Consider the following 21,626-nt stretch of genomic DNA (forward strand, 5'->3'; position numbering starts at 1 on the left):
CGGCTTTCCGCTGCCCCCGTCGCGCTCACGCAATAACCGGCTCGGCCCCTGTCCACACGTCAGCGGTCACTTCCCTGGAGCAGGCACCCAGCACCTAGGGACAGGCGTCCGGGCCGCGCCAGTATGGGGGCGAGGCCGGGGTCCCCGCCATCACCATGAATGTACTGACGAGTGGAGGCAGCAGTGCCCACCGCGGCCCCTATGCCCCATTAACCCACAGCCCATTCCGCGCAATAAACGACAGCATTGGCGCCCAGCGCGCCGCGTCTCATTGCTTGGTGGTGCGCACAACCCAAGAAAGCGATGGTTCGAGTGGGTGGTAACAGATCTTTATTTACACTATGGACAGGGTGCTGGGCGTATAGTGGCCAAGTTAGCTGAAGAAGTAGGTTGATCTCTTCACCTGCTCCAGGTCTAAGGCGCCTGTGGAAGGGACACAGCTGAAGCGAGGGGAAAGAGGGGGCTGGAATCCATGGGGGCACACACCATTGCTTTCTCCTTACCTGTCTTGGGCACTGCTTGCAGAGTCCCCAGCAGCTTGGCAAACAGGGCAGGCTCCACAGCCTTCTGGGGCCTGGGACTGCAGGCAGAGCAAAGGTGAGGCATGGGCAGTGCGAGTGGGGGTGGGAAGGGCACCATGGCTTCCCTGGGGATTCACCTGAGGCCGGAGCAGTAGCGCTGTACCAGGAACTTGGCCAGATCTTCCAGGATGGGCTGGCTGTGCAGACGCACAAACTGCTCCCGGCACACCTGAAAAGAGCGGTGGGGCGCCAGGGTCAAGCGTTGCCCATGGGTGACCAGGGCTTAAGGGCAGGACCCCATCATCTCCGTGGGGTTCTCGAGGATGGGGACTGGGCACACCTCGTTCATGACTGAGATGTCAGCCGCGTGGGTCCAGAAGCAGTCGTGCACAGAGACGAAGGTGAGGCCCTTCCTGTGTGGAGACCTCTGGTGAGGAGGCAGCTGGCCAGACTCATGACGCTGCACTCTCCGCGCAGGTGGGGGACCCCCATAGCAGTGCGAGCCCCACCATACGCAAAGATCCACACTGCTTCAGGGTGCCTGATCCAAGGACAGACCCCAAGTCCCCCTTCACACCTGGTAGAGCTTATATGGCGTTGAAGCCCTGCTGTGTGGAAATCCTTTCAGGTCTCCACCCAGCCCTACCCTGGTACGACTTGGCTGAGGGCCACTTCCAAAGACGCACCTGTAGCAGTGCAGGGCCGTCAGCATCATGTGCGAGGAGTCCAGCGAGTGGATGAAGTTGGGAGGGAAGCCGTTCTTCTGCTTCACAGTGTTAGGCCTTCTGTGGATAAGCATGCTGCCACCCAGCGCTCTTCAGATCCCTGCCCCCTCCCCACCTTCTCCCCTCGGGCCTCTCCCCAAAGCTCACTGGTTGGTGTCATGGTTGCTGGCGCAGGTGATTGTCTGGAGCCCGCCTTTCATCTGCAGGGTGGGGGAGGAGCTGCTGAGTCCTGTTTCATGGGCGGGGGGGGGGGGGGGGAGGCAGAGGGCGAGCAAGGGGACAGAATCCACATACCTGGAACTTGGCATTGTGGTGGTAGGGCTGGATGACAGGGACCCCCAGGGGCGTGACCCATTCCACGGCCCAGCCAGCTTGGGAGATGAGGCGGGCGCTCTGGGTCAGCCAGTGCTATGGGTAGCAAGGACAGGGGTCAGTTCAGGAAGGGGAGCTGAGGGACTGAGAGGGGCTGGGCTAGGGAGGGGACGCACCTGGATGGCGCGAGTGCTGGAGAACATCTCCTGCAGGCTCTGGAAGACCTGGCAGACCAGGTAGTGGGAGGCCTCCCAGACGAACTCCTGTGGGTGGGGGGGAGGAGCCAACACCAATGGGCGGTGTGACTGGCAGTTGGACCCTCTCTCACTGCCTGCGAGCCACAGAGCCCACAGCCCTGTGCTGCTCACACCCCACCCGATTTTCAGGAGAAACCGAGATCCTGTGCGAGGAGGAGACCCCCGGCTCAGAAAGGAGGGGAAGGCCAGCCCCCGAGGAGCCTTGGCAAGGGAACACAGCCGCACCTGAGGGAAGTCGCTGAGCTCGCGCAGGCGCTTGGCAATCTGCAGGCGCCCTCCATAGCGCGTAACCCCATAAACCACAGTCATCACCGTCTGCTTCACCACTTTGCGGCTGATGAAGCCTTCAAGCACCTGGGCCACGCGCACGCCCTGCTCGGCGTCCTGTCTGCGGAATACCTCCACCTGGGGTAGGGGTGGGAGTCAGTGCCCAGAGCAGCCCATGACTTTACCCCAGGGACTCCCGCAGGGCAAGGAGGGACAGAAGCGGGGACCCCCCCCACCACCACACCTACCTGGGCCGCCACCTCGCTGTACACGTCCTGTGGCAGATCCGAAGGCAGCAAGTTGACCGAGCTGGCACCGGCGCTGTCCCGGCCCAGGGCTGCGTAATGCTGCAAGCCATTGCAGGAACCGTCCTGGCCAAAGGGGGCGCACATGAGCCAAGGCTACAGCTGTGCTCAAAATGAGCCCTCCCCCAACTGCACATCTCCAAAGGGGGGAGGGGAGAGGCAAGGGGGTGTGCCGTCTAGCTACACAGCAAAGCACCCTGGTTCGCCTGGGAGTCCCACATGATACCCACACTTTGGAGACATCCAATCCTAGGGGCGCACCTCCAACAGGGCCCACCTGTGCTTACTTGGTGAACCGGCAGGTGGGAGAGAAAGGTGGCTGGGTCAGAGGATCTTACAGCCTCTGCCACCTCCATGCAGCAGGCCAGGGTCTGCCAGGGCTCATCGGCCTTCATCCACCACTTCCGGCCCTACAGAGGGTATAGCTTCAGACCCAGGCTCAGGGGACATGAGGTCAAGGAAGAATGTGAGTCAGGGCAGGGAGAGACAGAGAGAGAAAGCAAGCTGGGCACGGTGGTGCACGCCTTTAATCCCAGCACTCAGGAGGCAGAGGTAGGAGAGTTGCCATGAGTTCAAGGCCACCCTGAGACTAGTGAATTCCAGGTCAGCCTGGGCTAGAGTGACATCCTACCTCGAAAAACAAAAACAGAGAAAGCAGATATACAAACAACCAGGCTAAGGAGTGGGGCTGGTGGAACACCTCTGCTCACAGGAGCCTGCTGTCCTACCGTCATGGGCCGATCGGCTGAGTCCAGGATGTCATCCATGACCTCATTGGCAAAGGCCAGACGGTTCTGCAGCGAGTCTCGTTTACGGAGCCCAGTGAGGTTGACTAGGTGGATCTTGAGCCAGTCCAAACCACGTGGGCCCAGTGGTTTGCCCTCGGCAAAGCGCAGCAGCGCTCGTGCCAGGTCACTTCCCAGGTGGTTGAAGTGTGGCGGGCATGGGTAGGTGCGGCCACGGAAGTCCATGTTGTGGGGCAGCCAGAAGACATGGTCACGCAGGTGTTGCGCCAGTGACAGCCGGTAGAGTGCATCTGCCCGAAGGCTGTGCATCTCACGCGCCACCTTCAGGCAGCGCACGAGTTCGCGCCGCACTTCAGCCTTGCGCGCAGGTGGAGTATCAGGTGGCAAAGGTAACTCTGGAGGCTGTGGGGCCTCAGAGGCAGGAGGGGGCACGCCAAGGTGCACACTGCCCTTGTCCCTGAAGACCTGGAGAACCAGGTCCAGAACGCGTCCGTTGACGCGCCAGGCACAGTTGCCCAGCTGCGTGAGTGTGTCCAGGGCACCGTGCAGCTGGGCAGGTGGGCAGCACTCCAGCAGGCGCTGGTGCTGTCGGGTGCCCTCCACTGCCCGCATGAGCTTGGTGGAGCTCAGCAAGAAGGCACCCGCATGCGGCGAGGTCCAGGGAAGTGGGGGGCACAGCATTGGCATGTCCTTGGCCTCAAAGATCAGCGTGGGCTCTGCCGCAGTGGCTAGCAGCTGCGTGAACGCAGGATGTGGTTTCAGGATACCAATCTGAGCAAGAAAGGACAGGCTGTCAGCCACCCCAGCATGGAAAGGAAGACCTGGACCTGCTGATCTCTGCAAAGGTGTCCCACACACCGGAAGGGGAATGGTGCCTGCTCCACAGCAGGGTACCCCACTCACCTGGCGAAAACTGCGGAAGGAGTAGACATGGTATAGCACTGGGATGAGCCGGCAGGAGCCCTGGGGTGCCACCAGGCTGCGTGGCATCTGCACAGCCTGCACAAGCAGCTCGGTCAGCTGGTTCCCCAGCTCCAGCAGCAGGCGCATTGGCCAGGGCGACTGTAGTGGCGGTTCAGGTGGGCCCAGCGCCTCCCAGTATTGCCTTGGCAGGTAGGGAGTCTCTACCTGCAGAGAGGGTTGGTCAGGGGAGCTGTGACAAGCTCAGATGGAGTTAGGCAGCCAGGAACAGCAGAGTGGTTCTAGGGGAGGGGATGGCCCTGCCTGCCCCTCACCTGGGTGTCCGAGGCCAACAGCTGAAGATACTGGAAGTAGCGCTGCTCTAGCTCCTTCACTTGGTGGCTGAGCTGCCTCTGCTTCATTGAGTGCCGGTTGAAGGTCTGCAGACCCACGTCATGGGCCAAGTGGATGAGGGACTCGCCCTGGGCAGGCAGCGCATGCAGGGCCTGAGGCAGAGGTGACCATCAGGCAGCCTTGCCACCAGTGCCCTTACTGTCCCGGGGTCCCTGGGCCATAGACACACCTGCAGTAGCAAATCCACCAGCTCCCGATCCTCAAGCAGGCACAGGAAGGGGTAGAGCGAGGGCCGGCCACTACGAGCTTCCCGAGCCAGCCTGGTCTTGGTCTCCTGCAGCACGCGGAGAAGTTCCACTTTCCACTGCTCACGCAGAGTCTCCAGGGTCTTGCGCTGTGGGGGAGCAGTCAATGCTGCAAGCTCAGGGTCCCCTGTACACACTCACAGGGCCCTCGGGACTGGCATCACTGGGCCTAAGGCTGAGGGAGAGTGCAGGCCTGCCTTTGCCTTGAGCTTACTGCTTTGAGGACCTCCTTGGTCAGCTGTGGGGCCTTGTCCACTGACTGGACGCTGATGTTGTTGGTCAGCTCAACCTGTAGCTGCTGCTGGAAGAAGCCCTTCAGAGTCTCCAGGGGCAGGGACATCTTTGGGTAGGACACCGGCTCATCCTGAAGGGCACAGCAGGTAATGAGGATGAAACATGAGAAGCGGATACAGCAGAGGCCGAGACCCTGCAATGTGGCTCCCACTGCAACTGTGTGAGCATGCACCCCGCCCCAAAGTAAAAACAAAACCAGAGCATGGAGAACTAAAAAGGAGTGTACATGCTCAGTCACACAACCTCCACCAGCCGACTAGCCCAGCATCCTGGAACAATGTACACACAGCATGCTTCACCCACGCACTGGACACTGCCCAGCCAAGACAGGAGTGAAGCTCTGCCACACACCACAGCATGGAGGGACCTTGAAGACATCGGGCTCAGCAAGAGAGCCAGACCAAAAGGCACACACCCACACTGTGGGACTATGAGAGGAAAAGATCCAGAACAAGCGAATCCAGGGACTGGAAGTGGATTTTGGTATCTGACTGTACTAACCTTCATCACGCACATGGTTTATGTAGTGGACCTGAATTATATCTCAAAGGCAATCCTTGAGCCACCACCCTCCCCCAGCTCCTAACTGTCCTCAGGCACTTCCAGGCTCTGTATGATCAACCTTGCTGCCATAGGAAGGGAAGAACATGGGGTTGGTGTGGTAGCCAGGAAGGGTGGAGGCCTCACAGGATACCTGCCACGTTCCCTAGGACTCACCTTGGAGTAGACCTCCCTGAGCAGCTCAGAGGTGTTGACCTGGGGTGAGGGCTGTGGTGGAAGGCTGAAGGTGGGCTTCGCCTTAACCACGGCTCTCAGGATGGCAGCCCGTTCCTCCTCCAGCAGGGGCAGATCTGTAAAGATCTGGGTCGGCTGTAGCCCATCATGGACCATCTGGTCCAGGCACCTATGGGCCACACACACACAGAGATCTGGAGCTGGCTTTCTGGAAAGGTGGGGCCACCTCTCACTTGATACCTACCGTTTACTTATGTTTTTTTAATATTTTAGTTCTTTATTTATTTGAAAGAGAGAGAGAAAGCAAGAAACAGAGAATGGGCACGCTAGGGTCTCCAGCCACTGCAAATAAACTCCAGACGCATGTGCCCACTTGTGCATCTGGCTTACATGGGTCCTGAGGAATCGAACCGGGGTCCTTAGGCTTCACAGGCAAACTTCTTAACCACTAAGCCATTTCCCCAGCCTCCCCCCAATTTTTTATTTACTTTTTTTGTTGTTTTTTTCAAGGTGCGGTCTTACTCTAGCCCAGGATAGCCCCAAACTCAGTGATTCTTCTACCTCTGCCTCCCAAGTGCTAGCAATTACTTATTTGAGAGAGTTAGAGGGAGATAAAGAGAATGAGCCCACCAGGGCTTCCAGCCACTGCAAATGAACTCCAAATGCATGCACCACCTTATGTCCCTGGCTCACATGGGTACTGGGGAATTGAACCTGGGTCCTTAGGCTTCACAGTCAAGTGCCCTAACTGCTGAGGCATCTCTCCAGCCCCATGATACCTACCTTCTGATGGTGTGGGTATCCTGGTCCCGCCGCCCCATACACTGCAGTGCAGACGCGTAGGACAACAGGTCTGGGGTAAGGCCAGAGTCCTTCAGCATGAAGAACACATACACCAGCTCCTTGAGGGAACCCTGTCAATACCCAGGCAGGGTGAGCATTGAGGATATCACAGGGGTCCCCATTTTTCTGCTCCCTGAAGACCCCTCCCCTGTAGTAGTGACTCAGAGGGGACCAGGTCCCAAGTGGCCAAGGGGCTTGTCTTTATTTATTTTTTATTTTTTGAGGTAGGGTCTTGCTTTAGTCCAGGCTGACCTGGAATTCACTATGTAGTCTCAGGGTGTCCTCGAACTCACTGTGATCCTCCTACCTCTGCTGCCCAAGTATTGGGATTAAAGGTGTGCACCACCATGCCTGGCTTTGTAATTTTTTAAAGATTTTTTTAAAAATTTATTTAGTTATTATAGACAGATGGAGAAAGAGTGTGTGTGTGTAAGAAATGGGCACACCAGGGCCTCTAGCTACTGAAAATGAACTCCAGATGCATGTGCCACCATGTGCATCTGGCTTACATGGGACCTGGAGAATTGAACCTGTGTCCTTTTGTATTGCAGGCAAGCATCTTAAGTGCTAAACCATCTCTCAAGTCCCGCTTTGTATTTTTGATTTGTTTTACTTTGGGGGAAAATTTGAGACAAAGAGCCAGGCATAGAGGGACACACTTTTAATTTCAATCCCAGCACTCAGGGGGCAGAGGTAGGAGGATTGCTGGGATTTTGAGGCCATCCTGAGACTACAGAGTGAATTCCAGGTCAGCCTGGGATAGGGCAAGGGCCTATGCTGAAAAAACAAAACAAAACAAAACAACCCAGGCATGGTGGCCACACCTTTAATCTTAGCACCCAGGATGCAGTGGGTTCAAGGCCATCCTGAGACTACATAGTGAATTCAAGGTCAGCTTGGGATAGAGCGAGACCCTACCTGGAAAAAGCAAACGCTCTGCAACCGAGGCTAACCGCAATCTCATGGCAATCCTCCTGTCTTAACCTTCTGAGTACTAGGAGGACAGGCCTATGCCACTAGGCCTGGCCCATGTCACTAGACTCCCTCTTGTCCACACACCTTGGTGGTGTTTTTTTCTTGTTGTTGTTTGTTTGGTTGGTTGGTTGATTCTCTGAGGTAGGGTCTCACTCTAGCCCAGGCTGACCTGGAATTCACTATGTAGTTTCATATGGCCTTGAACTCATGACGATCCTCCTACTTCTGCCTCTCAAGTGCTGGGATTAAAGGTGTGTGCCACCATGCCCGGCTGTTTTGATTTTTATTTGTTTTATGTTATTTGAGAGAGAAAGCGGCATATACACAGAGAACGAGCACACCAGGGCCCCATGTCACTGCACTGCAAATGAACTGTAGAAGCATGTGCTACTTTGTGCGTCTGGCTTACATGGGTACTGGGGAGTCAAACCTGGGTCCTTAGGCTTCACAGGCAAGCATCTTAACTGCTAAGCCATCTCTCACTATGTTTATTTTTTTAAATATTTTATTCATTTGCACATGTGCAAGCGTGAGAGAGAATGATATGCCAGGACCTCTAGACAGTGCAAAAGAACTCCAGACACAGACTTCTGGTTAAGATGGCAGCACAGGAACTACACCAAAGCAGCCTAGGGGAGAAAAAAAAAGAAAGAAACCAGCAAAATACACTCTTCTACTAAAAAGTGAAGGTGTCTAAGAAATTATCAACCACAGCAGAGAGGTAGGAGAGACCCAGAGCATCGAGAGACCACAGAAGCAGGCAAAAGCGGCTCCAGCAGCGGTGGCATTAGGTTCACACGGCCACCAGGCTTGGCCTGAGCCACAGGAAAGAGGCAGGGGAGGGGATTTTCCACTCACACCAGTCTCCTTGCAAACTCAAGAAAAATGAAGAGGGGGATGGCCGGGACCAACAAAGCAGCTTGTTAGGAAGAGGATCGTGAGGACCAGCGGAAGAACTTCAGCCACCAAACACAGCACCCAGCACCAGTGATTAGAGCACTGACATACTGACCCAGCCAGCCTACCTGAACCCAAGTGGACGCGCATCATAACTGAGGCCAAAGCCATCCCAAAAGGTAACTGCGCTTATAACAGGTCAGTGCCCGTCAAAAGAGCCTGGTACATAGGCTTGTATTGGAAGTGCTGGTTGCACCTTCCATGTCAGGGTAAATCATGTGTTAAATCTGATAGATGGTCAGACTGCCTATTCTTACTTAAATAAGCAATATTTTGGGCTTGTCATTTGCTGCTTCCTGATTTATATTACCTTTGTCTCCTCTTCTGTTGTTAGCTGAGGCAGGGGCTCACTCAGTCACAAGCTGACCTTGGAACCCTCTACAGACCAGAAATCTCAGCCTCCCAATAAACAGGATTAAGGGTGTGGGGCAAACACACATCTTTAGGGACTTTGACAGAGGATCTATTTGTCATAACCTATTCTTGCATAAATATTCTATGCTGGTTTTCATTGAATGTGTATATTATTCAGTTAAATTTTAGAATTTGCCTGTACTTTGTTTCACCCAGCCTACTTAGAATACTCTCATAACAAACAAACCCAACACCTAGGGGCACTTTCATGGTTACTCTTAAGAGTCTTTTAAGAGCTACACCTAGAGGTGGGTGTGGTGGTGCATGCCTTTAATCCCAGCACTTAGGAGGCAGAAGTAGGAGGATTGCTGTGAGTTCCAGGCCACCCTGAGACTACATAGTGAATTCCAGGTCAGCCTGGGCTAGAATGAAACCTACCTTGGAAAAAAAAAAGAGAGAGAGCCACACCTAGCACCTTAAACTCCTGCCCTGAAGATATGTAACATCAGATTGATTGATACATCTAATAATAATGCAGATAATTAGAAAACCCAAGCATTAAATTAATCCAAGATGCAAAAATTTCTACATTATAATGCAAGAAACACAAAAAATCAAGACAATATAAATCCACCAAAAATTATAAGTTCATCAGAAATGACCTCCAGTGAGACTAATTTAAATGAAATGCCTAAGAAATTTCAAAAGAATGATTATAAATATCTCAAAGAAATCAAAGAGGAAATCAAAGGCATTAAAGACAACACAGGAAGCCAATTTAATGAAATAAGGAGGTCAATACAGACATGAATAAGGAAATTAGAAATAATAAAGAAAAACCAGTCAGAAATACTAGCAATGAAAAATACAGTAAGTCAGCCGGGTGTGGTGGAAATCCCAGCCCTTGGGAGGCAGAGGTAGAAGGATTGCCGTGAGTTCGAGGCCACCCTGAGACTACACAGTGAATTCCAGGTCAGCCTGGGCTAAAGTAGACCCTACCCTGAAAAACAAAAAAAGAAAAAGAAAATAAAAACATAGTAAGTCAAATAAACTCTAGAAAGTCTCAGCAGTAGAATGGATGGAGAGAACAGAATATCTAAACTAGAAGACCAACTAGCAGATCTAATACAATCTAACAAAGAGAAAGACAAACTAATAGGCAGGCATGAATAGAAATTTCAAGATATTTGGGAAACTATGAAAAGACCAAACAGGGCTGGAGAGATGGCTTAGTGGTTAAGTGCTTGCCTGTGAAGCCTAAGGACCCTGGTTCGAGGCTTGACTCCCCAGGACCAACGTTAGCCAGATGCACAAGGGGGAGCACGCGTCTGGAGTTTGTAGTAGATGGAGGCCCTGGCGTGCCCATTCTCTGTGTCTCTATCTGCCTCCTCCTATCTGTCTGTCACTCTCAAATAAATAAATAAAAACAAAAAAATTTAAAAAGAAAAAAAAAAAGATCAAACATAAGAATTCAAGGTTCAGTACCAGAGATGGGATACCGTCCAGTGAATTGTGGGACAAGGAGGTCACTGATACCCCCAAAACATGATAGGCCATTGCTGAAGCCCTTGGTTTCCCACCAGGAACAGATGGTAAGACCCTATTGCTGAAGACTCCACATGCTTGGGCTGCAAGGTCACTGAGAAATCATGCTGGAGCTGAGCTGAAAACCTCTGCATGCAGCTGACAGAAAGCTGGAAAAAGCTATGCTGCATGCAGTTCATGAGAGAGAGAAATCATCAGTGGAGATACTCAACAGTAGACACTGCAAGGCCTTACATTTGGTCAGCCAGGGCAAATGAGCCAACAAATGCAATCGTGCCACATCTGTTATGGGGAAAACCAACCGTTCTCTAATTTTGACTGGAGGCCTGCTCCGTGGGAGGGAATACATCCTTGAAACTAAAAACCTACAACAGGGATAGTCATGAACCCTTGGAGTGTAATGTCTGCTGCTGTCTGGCTAAATGTATATGCTATGCTCACCAAAATGCCCAGTCAGCACTTCTCTTAATGTTCATACCCATATATTAATGCTACTCTCACTTTTGGTTAGAGAACCTTTTCTTTTTCAGGTGGCAGTGACCAATGTGCTGAGAAGTGACAGAGGAGTGCTTAGCACTGAAATATCTATCACATAGTCCAAGGCTCAGGGTCATTGCAGAAGAGATGGTGGAAAGAATGTAAGAGGAGCCAAAGGAAGGGTAGGACTCCTTACAACATGCTCCTCCAAACACAAAATGGCCTGGAAAAAGGCACCATCACAACAGATACCAGAGAAATGAAAAAAATCATAGGGATGCCGGGCGTGGTGGCGCATGCCTTTATTCCCAGCACTCAGGAAGCAGAGGTAGGAGGACTGCTGTGAGTTCAAGGCCACCCTGAGAATACAAAGTGAATTCCAGGTCAGCTTGAGCTAGAGTGAGACCCTACCTTGAAAAAAAAAAATCATAGGGTTGTACTATAAGAACATATACTCCATTAAGTTTGAAAATCTGAAAGAAATGATTTCTTTGATTTATATGACCTACCAAAATTAAATCAAGATGAGATTAAATAGACCTAAAACAAGAATGGAGATTCAAGTAGTTATTTAAAAAAAAAAAAAAAAAAAAACAAACTCCCAACCAAAAGAAGTCCAGGCCAGGAGGGCATGGTGGAGCACACCTTTAATCCCAGCTCTTGGGAGGTAGAGGTAGGAGGATTGCCATGAGTTCGAGGCCACGCTGAGACTACATAGTGAATTCCAGGTCAGCCTGGACCAGAGACCCTACCTCAAAAAAATAAAAAAAATAAAAAAGTCCAGGCCTAGATGGATTCACAGGTGAATTTTACTCGATCTTCATGAAAGAACTAATACCAATGTTTCTCAAACAGAAAAGGAAGGAATCCTACCAAACTCTTCTACAAAGAGCATCATCCTGATACCAAACCCAGACAAAGACAGAACAGAAAAAGAAAATTACAGACCAATCTTCCTCATGAACATAGAGGCAAAAATTCTCAACAAAATACTGGCAAACAGCAAACAGAATACAGAATATATCAGAAAGATCATCCACCCTGATCAAGTAGGCTTTATCCCCAAGATGCAGGGATGGCTCAACATATAATACGAATTGATAAATGTAATACATTATATAAATGGACTGAACAACAAAAATTACATGATCATCTCATTAGATGCAGAAAAAACATTTAACAAAATCCAATATCCCTTCATGATAAAAGTCCTACAAAAACTGGGAACAGAAGGAACATATCTCAATATAATAAAGACTACTTATGACAAGCCTACAGCCAACATAATACTAAATGGAGAAAAGCTTGAAGCTTTTCCACTAAAATCAGGAACAAGACAAGGGTGTCCACTGTCCCCACTTTTATTTAATATAGTACTAGAAGTCTTAGCTACAGCAATAAGGCAAGAAACACACATAAAAGGGATACAAACTGGACCAGGTGTGGTGGCAGAAACCTTTAATCCTAGCACTCGGGAGGCAGAGGTAGGATTTACCAGAGTTCAAGGCCAGCCTGAGACTACATAGTGAATTCTAGGTCAGCCTGAGCTAGAGTAAGACCCTACCTCAGAAAACCAAAAAAAAAAAAAAAAAAAAAGGGATACAAGTTGGAAGAGATCAAGTTATCAGTTATCATTATCTTCAGATGATATGATTCTATAGGTAAAGGACCCTAAAGACTACCAGCAAAGTGTTAGAGCTGATAAACACTTATAGCAATGTAGCAGGATACAAAACACACACACAGAAATCAGTAGCCTTCCTATATGCTAATAACAAACACGCAGAAGATGAAATCAGAGAATCACTCCTGATTCACAATTCATCCAAATAATAATAATAATAATAATAATCATTCACAATTGCATCCAAATAATAATAATAATAAAGTACTTTAGAATAAACCTAAACAAGGAAGTGAAGGATCTCTACAATGAAAACTTTAAAGGACTCAAGACAGAAACTGCAGAAGACAGTAGAAAATGGAAAGACAGCAGGGCGTGGTGGTGCACGCCTTTAATCCCAGCACTCAGGAGGCAGAGGTAGGAGGATCGCTGTGAGTTCGAGGCCACCCTGAGACTCCATAGTGAATTCCAGGACAGTCTGGACTAGAGTGAGACCCTACCTTGAAAAACCAAAAAATAAAAATAAAAACAAGACAGTGAAAAGTATTGGTAGCTGGGCGTGTTGGCACACACCTTTAATCCCAGCACTTGGGAAGCAGAGGTAGGAAGATCACTGTGTGTTCAAGGCCACTCTTAGATAACATAGTTAATTCCAGGTTAGCCTGTGCCAGGGTGAGACCCTACCTTGGAAAACCAAAAGAAAAAGAAAATGGAAAGACATCCCTTGTTCTTGGATTGGAAGAATCAATATTGTGAAAATGGCAATCTTACCAAAAGCAATCTACACAATTAATGCAACCACCATCAAAATTTCAATGCCATTCTTCAAGGAAATAAAAAAATGAGACAAAAATTCTTTTGGAAGCAAAAAACCTTCGGATATCTAAAACAATTTTGAGCAACAAAAATAAGGCTGGTGATATCACCATACCTGATTTTAACCTATACTACAGAGCCCTAGTAACAAAAACAGCATGGTACTGGCACAAAGACAGACATGTAGATCAATGGAACAGAACAGAGGACCCAGATGTAAGTCCGGGTAGCTACAGCCAACTGATCTTTGGCAAATATGACAAAAATACTCACTGGAAAAAAAAGAGAGTCGCTTCAGCAAATGGCACTGGAAAACTGGATATGTATCTATAGAAGGATGAAAATAGATCCTCCATGCCCAAGAATTAAGTCCAAATGGATCAAAGACCAGTATTCAACAGTGGACATTGCAAGCCTGGTATTTGGCCAGCCAGGCCAAATGAGCCAATGTGTGCAATAGTGGAACATTTGTTATGAGGGAAACCAACTGCCCTATAATTGGACTGAGGCCCACTCCATGGGAGGGAATACATCCCTGATACTGAAAATCTACATGAGCCCTAGGGTGTAACATCTGCTGCTGTCTGCCTAATGTATATGCTATGCTCACCAAACTGCCCAATAAGCACTTCTCTTAATGTTCATACCCATATATTAATGCTATTCTCACTTTTGGTTAGAGAACCTTCTCTTTTTCAGATGGCAGTGACTTTGAGATGACTCAGAAGTCACCATGGTTCTGACAAGTGACAGAGGAGTGCTCAACACTGAAATATCTCTATCACATCTTCCAAGGCTCATGATTCATTGCAAAAGAGGTAGAAGGAATGTAAGAGCCAAAGGAAGGGTAGGACTCCTTACAATGTGCTCCTCCAGACACAAAATGGCCTGGATATCCATGATCCCACAGTGCCTGACACTACCTGCACAAGACCATCATAATAGGAGGAAAAGATAACATCAAAATAAGTGACTGAGAGGGGTAAGGGGTGTATGATGGAGAGTTGAGTTTCAAAGGGGAAAGTGGGGAGAGGGAGCGAATTACCATGGGCTATTTCTACAATTATGGAAGCTGTCAATAAAAAAATAATAATAATACATTAAAAAAAAAAACTCCAGATGCATGCACCACCTTGTGCATCTGGATTTATGTGAGTACGGTGGAATCAACCTTGGTCCTTTGGCTTTGCTGGCAAGGGCCTTAACCACTAAGCCATGTCTCCAGCCCCACACTGTGCATCTACCTCCTCTTCCTATTTCCTGAGCTGGAAGGCTGTGCTACCAACATGGGATCTTGCATCTTCCTCAGCTGCTCATGGCTGTTTGCCTCAAAACACCAACAAAGGATTGGAGATGGCTCAGTAATTAAAGGTGCTTGCTTGCAAAGCCTACCATCCCAGGTTCAGTTCCCTGGTACTGACATAAATCCAGAGACACAAAGTGGCTCATGCATCTGGAGTTTATTTGCAGCAACAAGAGGCACTGGTTCACCTATTCTCACTCTCCTCTCAAATAAGGCTGGAGAGATGGCTTAGCAGTGAAGGTGCTTGGCAGCAAAGCCAAAAGCTTTGATTCTCCAGTACCCATGTAAAGCCAGATGCACAAGGAAATGCATATATCTGGAGTTTGTTTACAGTGGCTAGAGGTCCTAGTATGCCCATTCTGTCACTGTCTACCTCTTTCTCTCTCTCGACTTAATAAATATATTTAAAATAAAAGCTGGGCATAAAGCCGGGCGTGGTGGTGCACACCTTTAATCCCAGCACTTGGGAGGCAGAGGTAGAAGGATCGCCGTGAGTTCAAGGCCACCCTGAGACTACATAGTGAATTCCAGGTCAGGCTGAGCTACAGTGAGACCCTACTTCAAAATAAAAAATAAAAAATAAAAAAAGAAAGAAAGAAAAGAAAACCTACAGACATGGGACACAGCTGCAGCCATGCTCAGAGTGAAAAGGAAACCAATGGACAAAGGCATATTCAGGCACCCTGGCCTCCCCCTAATGCAACCTCAAGAGCAAGTTGACGCTTCCTGGAACACAGGACCTATCCTGGGGGGTGGGGTCTGGGGTCACTGGAACAGATTCTGTGCTGGTTCAAAAGCCCTCTGGGGACATAGGACTCTGTGTCATTTTTTAATATTTCCAAAGTTTCCATTAAGGGCATTGTGACTTCCATCCAAACATCCCAAAGAGTTGATGAAGGTGCAAGATGGAGAACGTGAATTTGGGCCTCAGGGGCCAAGCATTTGCCCTTCATCTGGCCCGCAACTCACAGACAAAGACAGCAGGTCCTCACCTGGCGAGCCCAGCCGAGCATCACTGTATTGTACATGGCCAGGGTGAGCTGCAGCTGCTTCCGGGGCCGGCTGTGGTGGCTGACCAGCACGTGGTGAGCAAGAGGCAGGTGGCCACTGGCCAGGCAGCCCTTGAAGAAGAACAGGAGCTTCTGCTGCAGCGTCCACAACTCCGACTCCAGCTCGTCCAGCTCCCCCGCCTGCGCTGGCGTGTGCACCTCCAAGGCCCCCTCGCAGCTCAGCTTCTGTGGGACCTCCTGCAGAGCCCGGGCCAGCAGCTCCTCCCAGGCATTCCTGTGGGGCTCCTGTAAGCAGCTAGCCAGACGTGAGTTCTGAAGCTGAGGCTCCACACGCAGCAGGGGCCGGGGCTGTACCTTCAGGGAAGCTGCCTTCAGCTTCCTCTCCAGCCGCTGCCTTCGGACCTGTAGTTCCAGGTGGTCCTTGTGCAACTTCTTGGCCCAGCGGGCAAAGTGCTCCGCTGGCCGAGACACTTGAAGCTGCTTCCCCACAGCCTCGGAGCCAGACCCGCTCTCAGCCTGCAGCTGCTGCACCCGGGCCTCCAGCACTGCGGGCAAAGGAGATGTCAAGACCAGATGGGGGCTGCCCACAGCTGTGCCTCCACATCACATTACACCTGTCACAGCAGCCTTGGCTATACCTACCAAACCTCTCCAGGAGACTATCACCTCCTACTCACCGCTCCTACTTTACTCCACCTAGCCTGGAGGATTCTGTGGTCTCATCTCAGGACCTCTGAACATGCAGCACTCTCCATTAGACCAGACACCTAACCAATGTCCATATGTACACCTGCACTGTGTTTCTTTCTTTCTTTGCATTATTGTTTCAAGGAAGGGTCTCACTCTAGCCTAAGTTGACCTGGATCTCACTCTGTATTCCCAAGCTGGTCTCGAACTTACAGTGATTCTCCTACTTCTGCCTTCCAAGTGCTGGGATTAAAAATGTGCACCAAGGGTTGAAGAGATGGCTTAGTTAAGGTGCCTGCTTGCAAAGCCAAACAACCCAGGTTTGATTCCCCAGGACCCATATAAGCCAGATGAACAAGGTGGAGAATGCAGCTGGAGTTCGTTTGTAGTGGCTGGAGGCCCTGGCGCACCCATTCTCTCTCTCTCTCCACCCCCCCCTCAATAAATAAATAAGTGGTAGGATTATCACCAGGAGTTCTAGGCCACCCTGAGACTACATAGAGAATTCCAGGTCAGCCTGAGCTTCAGTGAGACCCTACCTAAAATAAATAAATAAATATATTTTTTAAAAAATGTGCACCTAGCCGGGCGTGGTGGGGCACGTCTTTAATCCCAGCACTCAGGAGGCAGAGGCAGAGGATCACCATGACTCTGAGGCCAACCTTAGACTCCATAGTGAATTCCAGGTCAGCCTGAGCTAGAGTGAGACCCTACCTCGGAAAAAAAAAAAAAAAAAAAAAAAGTGTGCACTAAAGCTGGGTGTGGTGGCACATGCCTTTTAATTCCAGCACTCAGGAGGCAGAGGTAGGAGGATTGTTGTGATTTCAAGGCCAGCCTGGGACTACATAGTGAATTTCAGGTCAGCCTGGGCTAGAGTGAGACCCTACCTCAAAAACTCAAAATCAAGCTGGGCATGGTGGTGCACTATTTAATCCCAGTACTCGGGGGCAGAGGTAAAAGGATCACCATGAGTTAGAGGCTACCCTGAGACTACATAGTGAATTCCAGGTCAGCCTGGGCTACAGTTAGACTCTACCTCCAAAAAAAAGAAAGTGTGCATCAACATGCCTGGCCAAAAAATTTCTTTCTTTCTTCTAGTACGTAAAACACCCTAATTAATACATTTTACTGGTTATACTCACAGCCAACAGCTCTGTAGCTCACTGCCCAAAAGAAGCTGATCAAACGTGCATTTTCAAGTTGAGTAGGGTGGCGCACACATTTTATCCCAGCACTCAGGAGGCTGGGGTAGTAGAATCATTGAGTTCCAGGTCAGCCTAGGCTAGGATGAGACTTTGTCTTGAAAAAACTAAACAGAGAGGCTGGAGAGATGGCTCAGAGGTTAAAGACACTTCCTTGCAAAACCTGCCATCTAGGGTTCAATTCTCCAGTACACATGTAAAGTCAGATGCACAAAGTGGTGCATGCATCTAGAGTGTATTTGCAGTTCCTGGAGGCCCTAACATGTCCATTGTTTCTCTCTCTCCCCCTTTCTTTCTCTTTCTACTTAAAAATTTATTTATTTATTTATTTGAGAGTGTGAGAGAGAAAGAGGCAGATACACACACAAACACAGAGAGAGAGAGAGAGAGAGAGAGAGAATGGGGTGTGCCAGGGCCTCCAGCCACTGCAAACTCCAGACACGTGACTAGGTGGGTCCTGGGGAAATCAAATTGAGGTTCTTTGGCTTTGCAGGCAAAAGCCTTAACCACTAAGCCATCTCTCCAACTCTTATAAATATTTTTATTCAGGCATGGTGGCTCATGCCTTTAATTTTACCACTTGGGAGAGAGGGATAGGAGGATCTCTGTGAGTTTGAGGCCAGCCTGAGACTAGATAGTGAATTCCAGGTCATGGTAGGGCGAGTTTACTCTGCTCATGAGAGAACAAAACTGGATGGTTAGGGATGTGGCTTAAGTCTCTAGAGCTTTCTCTGGCTAGAGGGTGGATCTAGGCAGGAAGCAGCCACTGCACAGGACTCTACCTTGCCATGTGCAACTTTTCTATATCACCCAGTTCGTTCTGTAGTTCCTCTGCCCTCCCAAGCTGCCACCTAGACAAGCCAAAGGTCAGGATAGAAACATGAGACCAGGAAGGAATGAGTGGCCAGAACCAGGGCAAGGATACAAAACCACCCACTCATCTCTGCCACACAGGGCCTGGGCTTCACTGGGCACTTATTTTGGATTGTCCAACGCTGGAAAACAGGTTATTTTTGGTTTTTCGAGGCAGGGTTTCACTCCAGTACAGGCTGACCTAGAGTTAACTATGTAGTCTCAGGATGGCCTCGAACTCATGGCAATCCTCCTACCTCTGCCTCGCAAGTGCTGAGATTAAAGGTGTGCGCCATCAAGCCCGGCCCCAGGAGTTTTTTTGTTGTTTTTTTCAAGGTACAGTCTCACTCTAGCCTAGACTAACCTGGAATTCATGCTGTAGTTTCAGGCTAGTCTTGAACTCACAACGATACTCCTACTTCCAGAGTGCTGGGATTAAAGGCGTATATAGCCACCATGGCAGGCTTGTAAAAGTAGTTCTATTTATTTGCAAGTGGGGGTGAGGGAGGAGCGAATGAGAATGGGTGTGCCAGGTCCTCTTGCCACTGCAAACAAACTCCAAATCCATGTGCCATTTTGTGCATCTGGCTTTATGTGGGTACACTGGGAAATCAAACCTGAACTGACAAGCTCTGCAAGCAAGTGCCTTACCCACTGAGCCATCTCCCACGTCTCTGAAAGGTAGATTCTGAGAGGCAGCCTTGGGCCCCTCTCCAGTCCTAACTTAGGGTCTCCCTGGTAGTGTTGTGAAGACCAGAAGGGGGGAATCAAAAGAGCTACCAGCGGCAACCTGGGACCCACCAGATCACATGTGGGGTGTGGGTAGCACTAAACCAACCTACCACCTAGTCAGTGGGTGTCACTCAGCCAACCCTGGGGACCACGTTTTGCACAAAGCCTCAGTGTCACTACTGCACAGTGAGAGTGAGGAGCCCATTCCCTCTTCATAAAGTCACTGTAGGCAACCAGCTGCACGACCCCAGCTCAGAAGTTTCCACCCACACCCAGGAACTTGGCTTACCCTCCAGCAGCTCAGCGAGGCCCCAGTCCTTCCTGCGGTCATGCTCACAGGGTCTGGCGGTTGAGTTCCTTCTGGAGCCCCAGAGGCCACCAAGGGTTCCTGGAGAGAAAGAAAAGGAGGCTACGGTGGCAGAAACATCGTCATCACCCTGCATGTGGCGGCTCACACCTGTGATTCCAGCACTCTGGAGGCTAAGGCAGGATTGTGGTGACATTTAGTCCAGTCTGGGTTGGAATGAGCCCCTGCCTCAACCTCCCACCCCAAAACAAACAAATCGTGGCATCAAAGGACAAAGGACAGTGGGGTGTGGTGGCAGAGGGTTGTGATTCCAGCCCTCGGGAGGCTGAGGAAGTGGGGTGGTGAGTTTGAGTCCAGCCTGGAGAACATGATGAGATTCAAAAATCAAACAGGTGAAGTCGAAAGGAATGCAAGGGTTCAACAACAGAGGGGGACACACATGCTAAGGAAATTGTGGTGCAGGGTCCACCACGAACGTTTCCCAACGAAAAGCACCCAAGAATTCAAGGTCTACAGTCCTAGTCCCCACCGGGGGTCAGAGGACTCCAATAAAGAGCAAGAGTCAAAGGTCGGGCTGAAGGGATGGCTTAGCGGTTTAGGCGTTTGCCGGCAAAGCCAAAGGACCCAGGTTCGATTCCCCAGGACCAACGTTACCCAGATACACAGGTGCCGCATGCATCTGGAGTTCATTTCTGCACTCTTTCTTTCTCCCCCCTCTCCCTCTCTCAAATAAGTATAAAAATCTATTTTTAAAAAAAGTGAAAGTGGACCGTCCCCGCGGTGGTCTCCTCGGAATCTACAGGTCAAAGGGCAAAGGTTGGAGGTGGCTGCACCCAGGGCCGCAAGGGCAGGGGTCACAGCGTCACACGACCCCGCGTTACCTCTCTCCTCGGCCACGGGCCGCGCGCAGCCGGAGGAGCGAAGCGCCCGGCTGAGTCCCGCCGCGCCGCGACCCCAGCACAGCGCCATGCTGGAGGGACGCGCGCACGGCGCATGCGCGCGCGCCGCCTGCCGGAAGCCGTCGTTCCGGGACCAACGGAGGCCGCGAAGGGTTGACCCAAGCCGGAAGTGAGCCGAAAAAACTACAACTCCGAAATGGTAACGCAGTGTGGCGGCGAAAGGGCTCAAGTTCTTCCCTCCGCTGGAGGGGTTGCTATGCCAACGACCGTGCGTCCGTGGGCTTCTTGGGGAAGATCTGGACCCCGCCCTGTGTTTTTCCAGTGACACTGTAGGGTGACCGGTCCTCGAGATGCCAGAGAAGTGTACTACAATCCCAGCCATTTATTTATTTGGTATTGATCTATTTGAGTCCGTTCATCGGTTCTGTGCTTGCTTATCTGAATCCGTTTGTTTGTTTCAGTTTCCTGTATCCGCTCCCTATGCAGCTGAGGATGACTTTGAACTCTCCTGCCTCCACCTCCTAAATGCTGGGATGACAGGAGTGCACCACCACACTCGCAGCCCTTTATCTTTATTTTGAGACAGGGACTCGCTAAAATGACTTGATCCGTCTTGAACTCGCTCTGTAATCAAGGCAGGCATCCTCCCGTTTATTTGTTTGTTTGTTTTTGCAATGTTGGGGGATGAACTCGGAGCAAGTGCTGACCATTGAACTGGGTGTAATTGGGTTCATCTGTAATCCCAGCTCGTGTCTAAAGCTGTGCCACCCTGAATGTGCCTGATCTCACCTATAATCCCACCCTTTGGGAAATAGATGCAGTGGGATCAGGAGTTCTAGGCTAGGCCACATGAGACCCTGTCTCAAAGAGGCAATACTGTGAAGTGGTGAGGGAGAGTCCTTGCCTAGTCTTCATAGATGCAAAGAGATTTTTGTTTTTTCTCTTTTTTTATTATTTATTTATTTGAGAGTGACAGAGAAAGAAGCAGAGAGAGAGAATGGGCGCAGTAGGACCTCCAGCCACTGCAAACTAACTCCAGACACATGTGCCTTCTTGTGCATCTGGCTTACGTGGGTCCTAGGGAATCCAGCTTCAAACTGGGGTCCTTAGGCTTCACAGACAAGCACTTAACTGCTAAGCCATCTCTCCAGCCCTGCTTTTTTTGTTTGTTTGTTTGGTTTTTTTTTTGTTTTGAGGTAGGGTCTCACTCTAGCTCAGGCTGACCTAGAATTCACTATGTAGTCTCAGGGTGGCCTGGAACTCTCCACGATCAGTACTGGGATTAAAGGCCTGTGTCACCACACCCAGCCCAAAGAGAGTTT

At 50.2% G+C, this 21,626-nt stretch overlaps 1 protein-coding gene across 3 annotated transcripts; it reads right to left on the minus strand.

Moving 5' to 3' along the window:
• Positions 1 to 310: 310 nt before the first annotated feature.
• On the minus strand, positions 311 to 20,383 carry Polrmt (RNA polymerase mitochondrial). Of its 3 annotated transcripts, XM_045135086.1 has the most exons (22): positions 20,287 to 20,383; positions 19,388 to 19,486; positions 15,608 to 16,170; positions 6,505 to 6,635; positions 5,704 to 5,890; positions 4,907 to 5,056; positions 4,617 to 4,781; positions 4,369 to 4,539; positions 4,037 to 4,261; positions 3,476 to 3,904; positions 3,116 to 3,445; positions 2,675 to 2,797; positions 2,331 to 2,453; positions 2,041 to 2,220; positions 1,735 to 1,821; positions 1,541 to 1,654; positions 1,394 to 1,446; positions 1,208 to 1,306; positions 862 to 934; positions 659 to 750; positions 504 to 580; positions 311 to 423 (listed from the first exon to the last, which is right to left on the minus strand). In XM_045135086.1, exons 1-22 carry the CDS (start codon positions 20,372 to 20,374, stop codon positions 374 to 376), a joined length of 3,609 nt encoding a protein of 1,202 aa, XP_044991021.1. In that variant the 5' UTR covers positions 20,375 to 20,383; the 3' UTR covers positions 311 to 373. The 3 variants fall into 3 exon arrangements, with proteins under 3 accessions (XP_044991021.1, XP_044991020.1, XP_012803431.2); XM_045135085.1 differs by having other exon boundaries at positions 1,208 to 1,303; positions 3,116 to 3,904; XM_012947977.2 differs by having other exon boundaries at positions 3,116 to 3,904.
• Between the last annotated feature and the right edge of the window lie 1,243 nt (positions 20,384 to 21,626).

The sequence above is a fragment of the Jaculus jaculus genome, chromosome 15 (genome assembly GCF_020740685.1).
Source record: "Jaculus jaculus isolate mJacJac1 chromosome 15, mJacJac1.mat.Y.cur, whole genome shotgun sequence".
NCBI lineage: Eukaryota > Metazoa > Chordata > Mammalia > Rodentia > Dipodidae > Jaculus > Jaculus jaculus.

Coding starts and splice junctions, on each gene's coding strand:
- Polrmt (XM_012947977.2), bottom strand. CDS start 20,374: ATGGCGCTGTGCTGGGGTCGCGGCGCGGCGGGACTCAGCCGGGCGCTT. Junction 1,655..1,734: donor CCAGCACTCGCGCCATCCAG/GTGCGTCCCCTC, acceptor TGCTACCCATAG/CACTGGCTGACCCAGAGCGC. Junction 1,307..1,393: donor AGCAACCATGACACCAACCA/GTGAGCTTTGGG, acceptor GCTTATCCACAG/AAGGCCTAACACTGTGAAGC.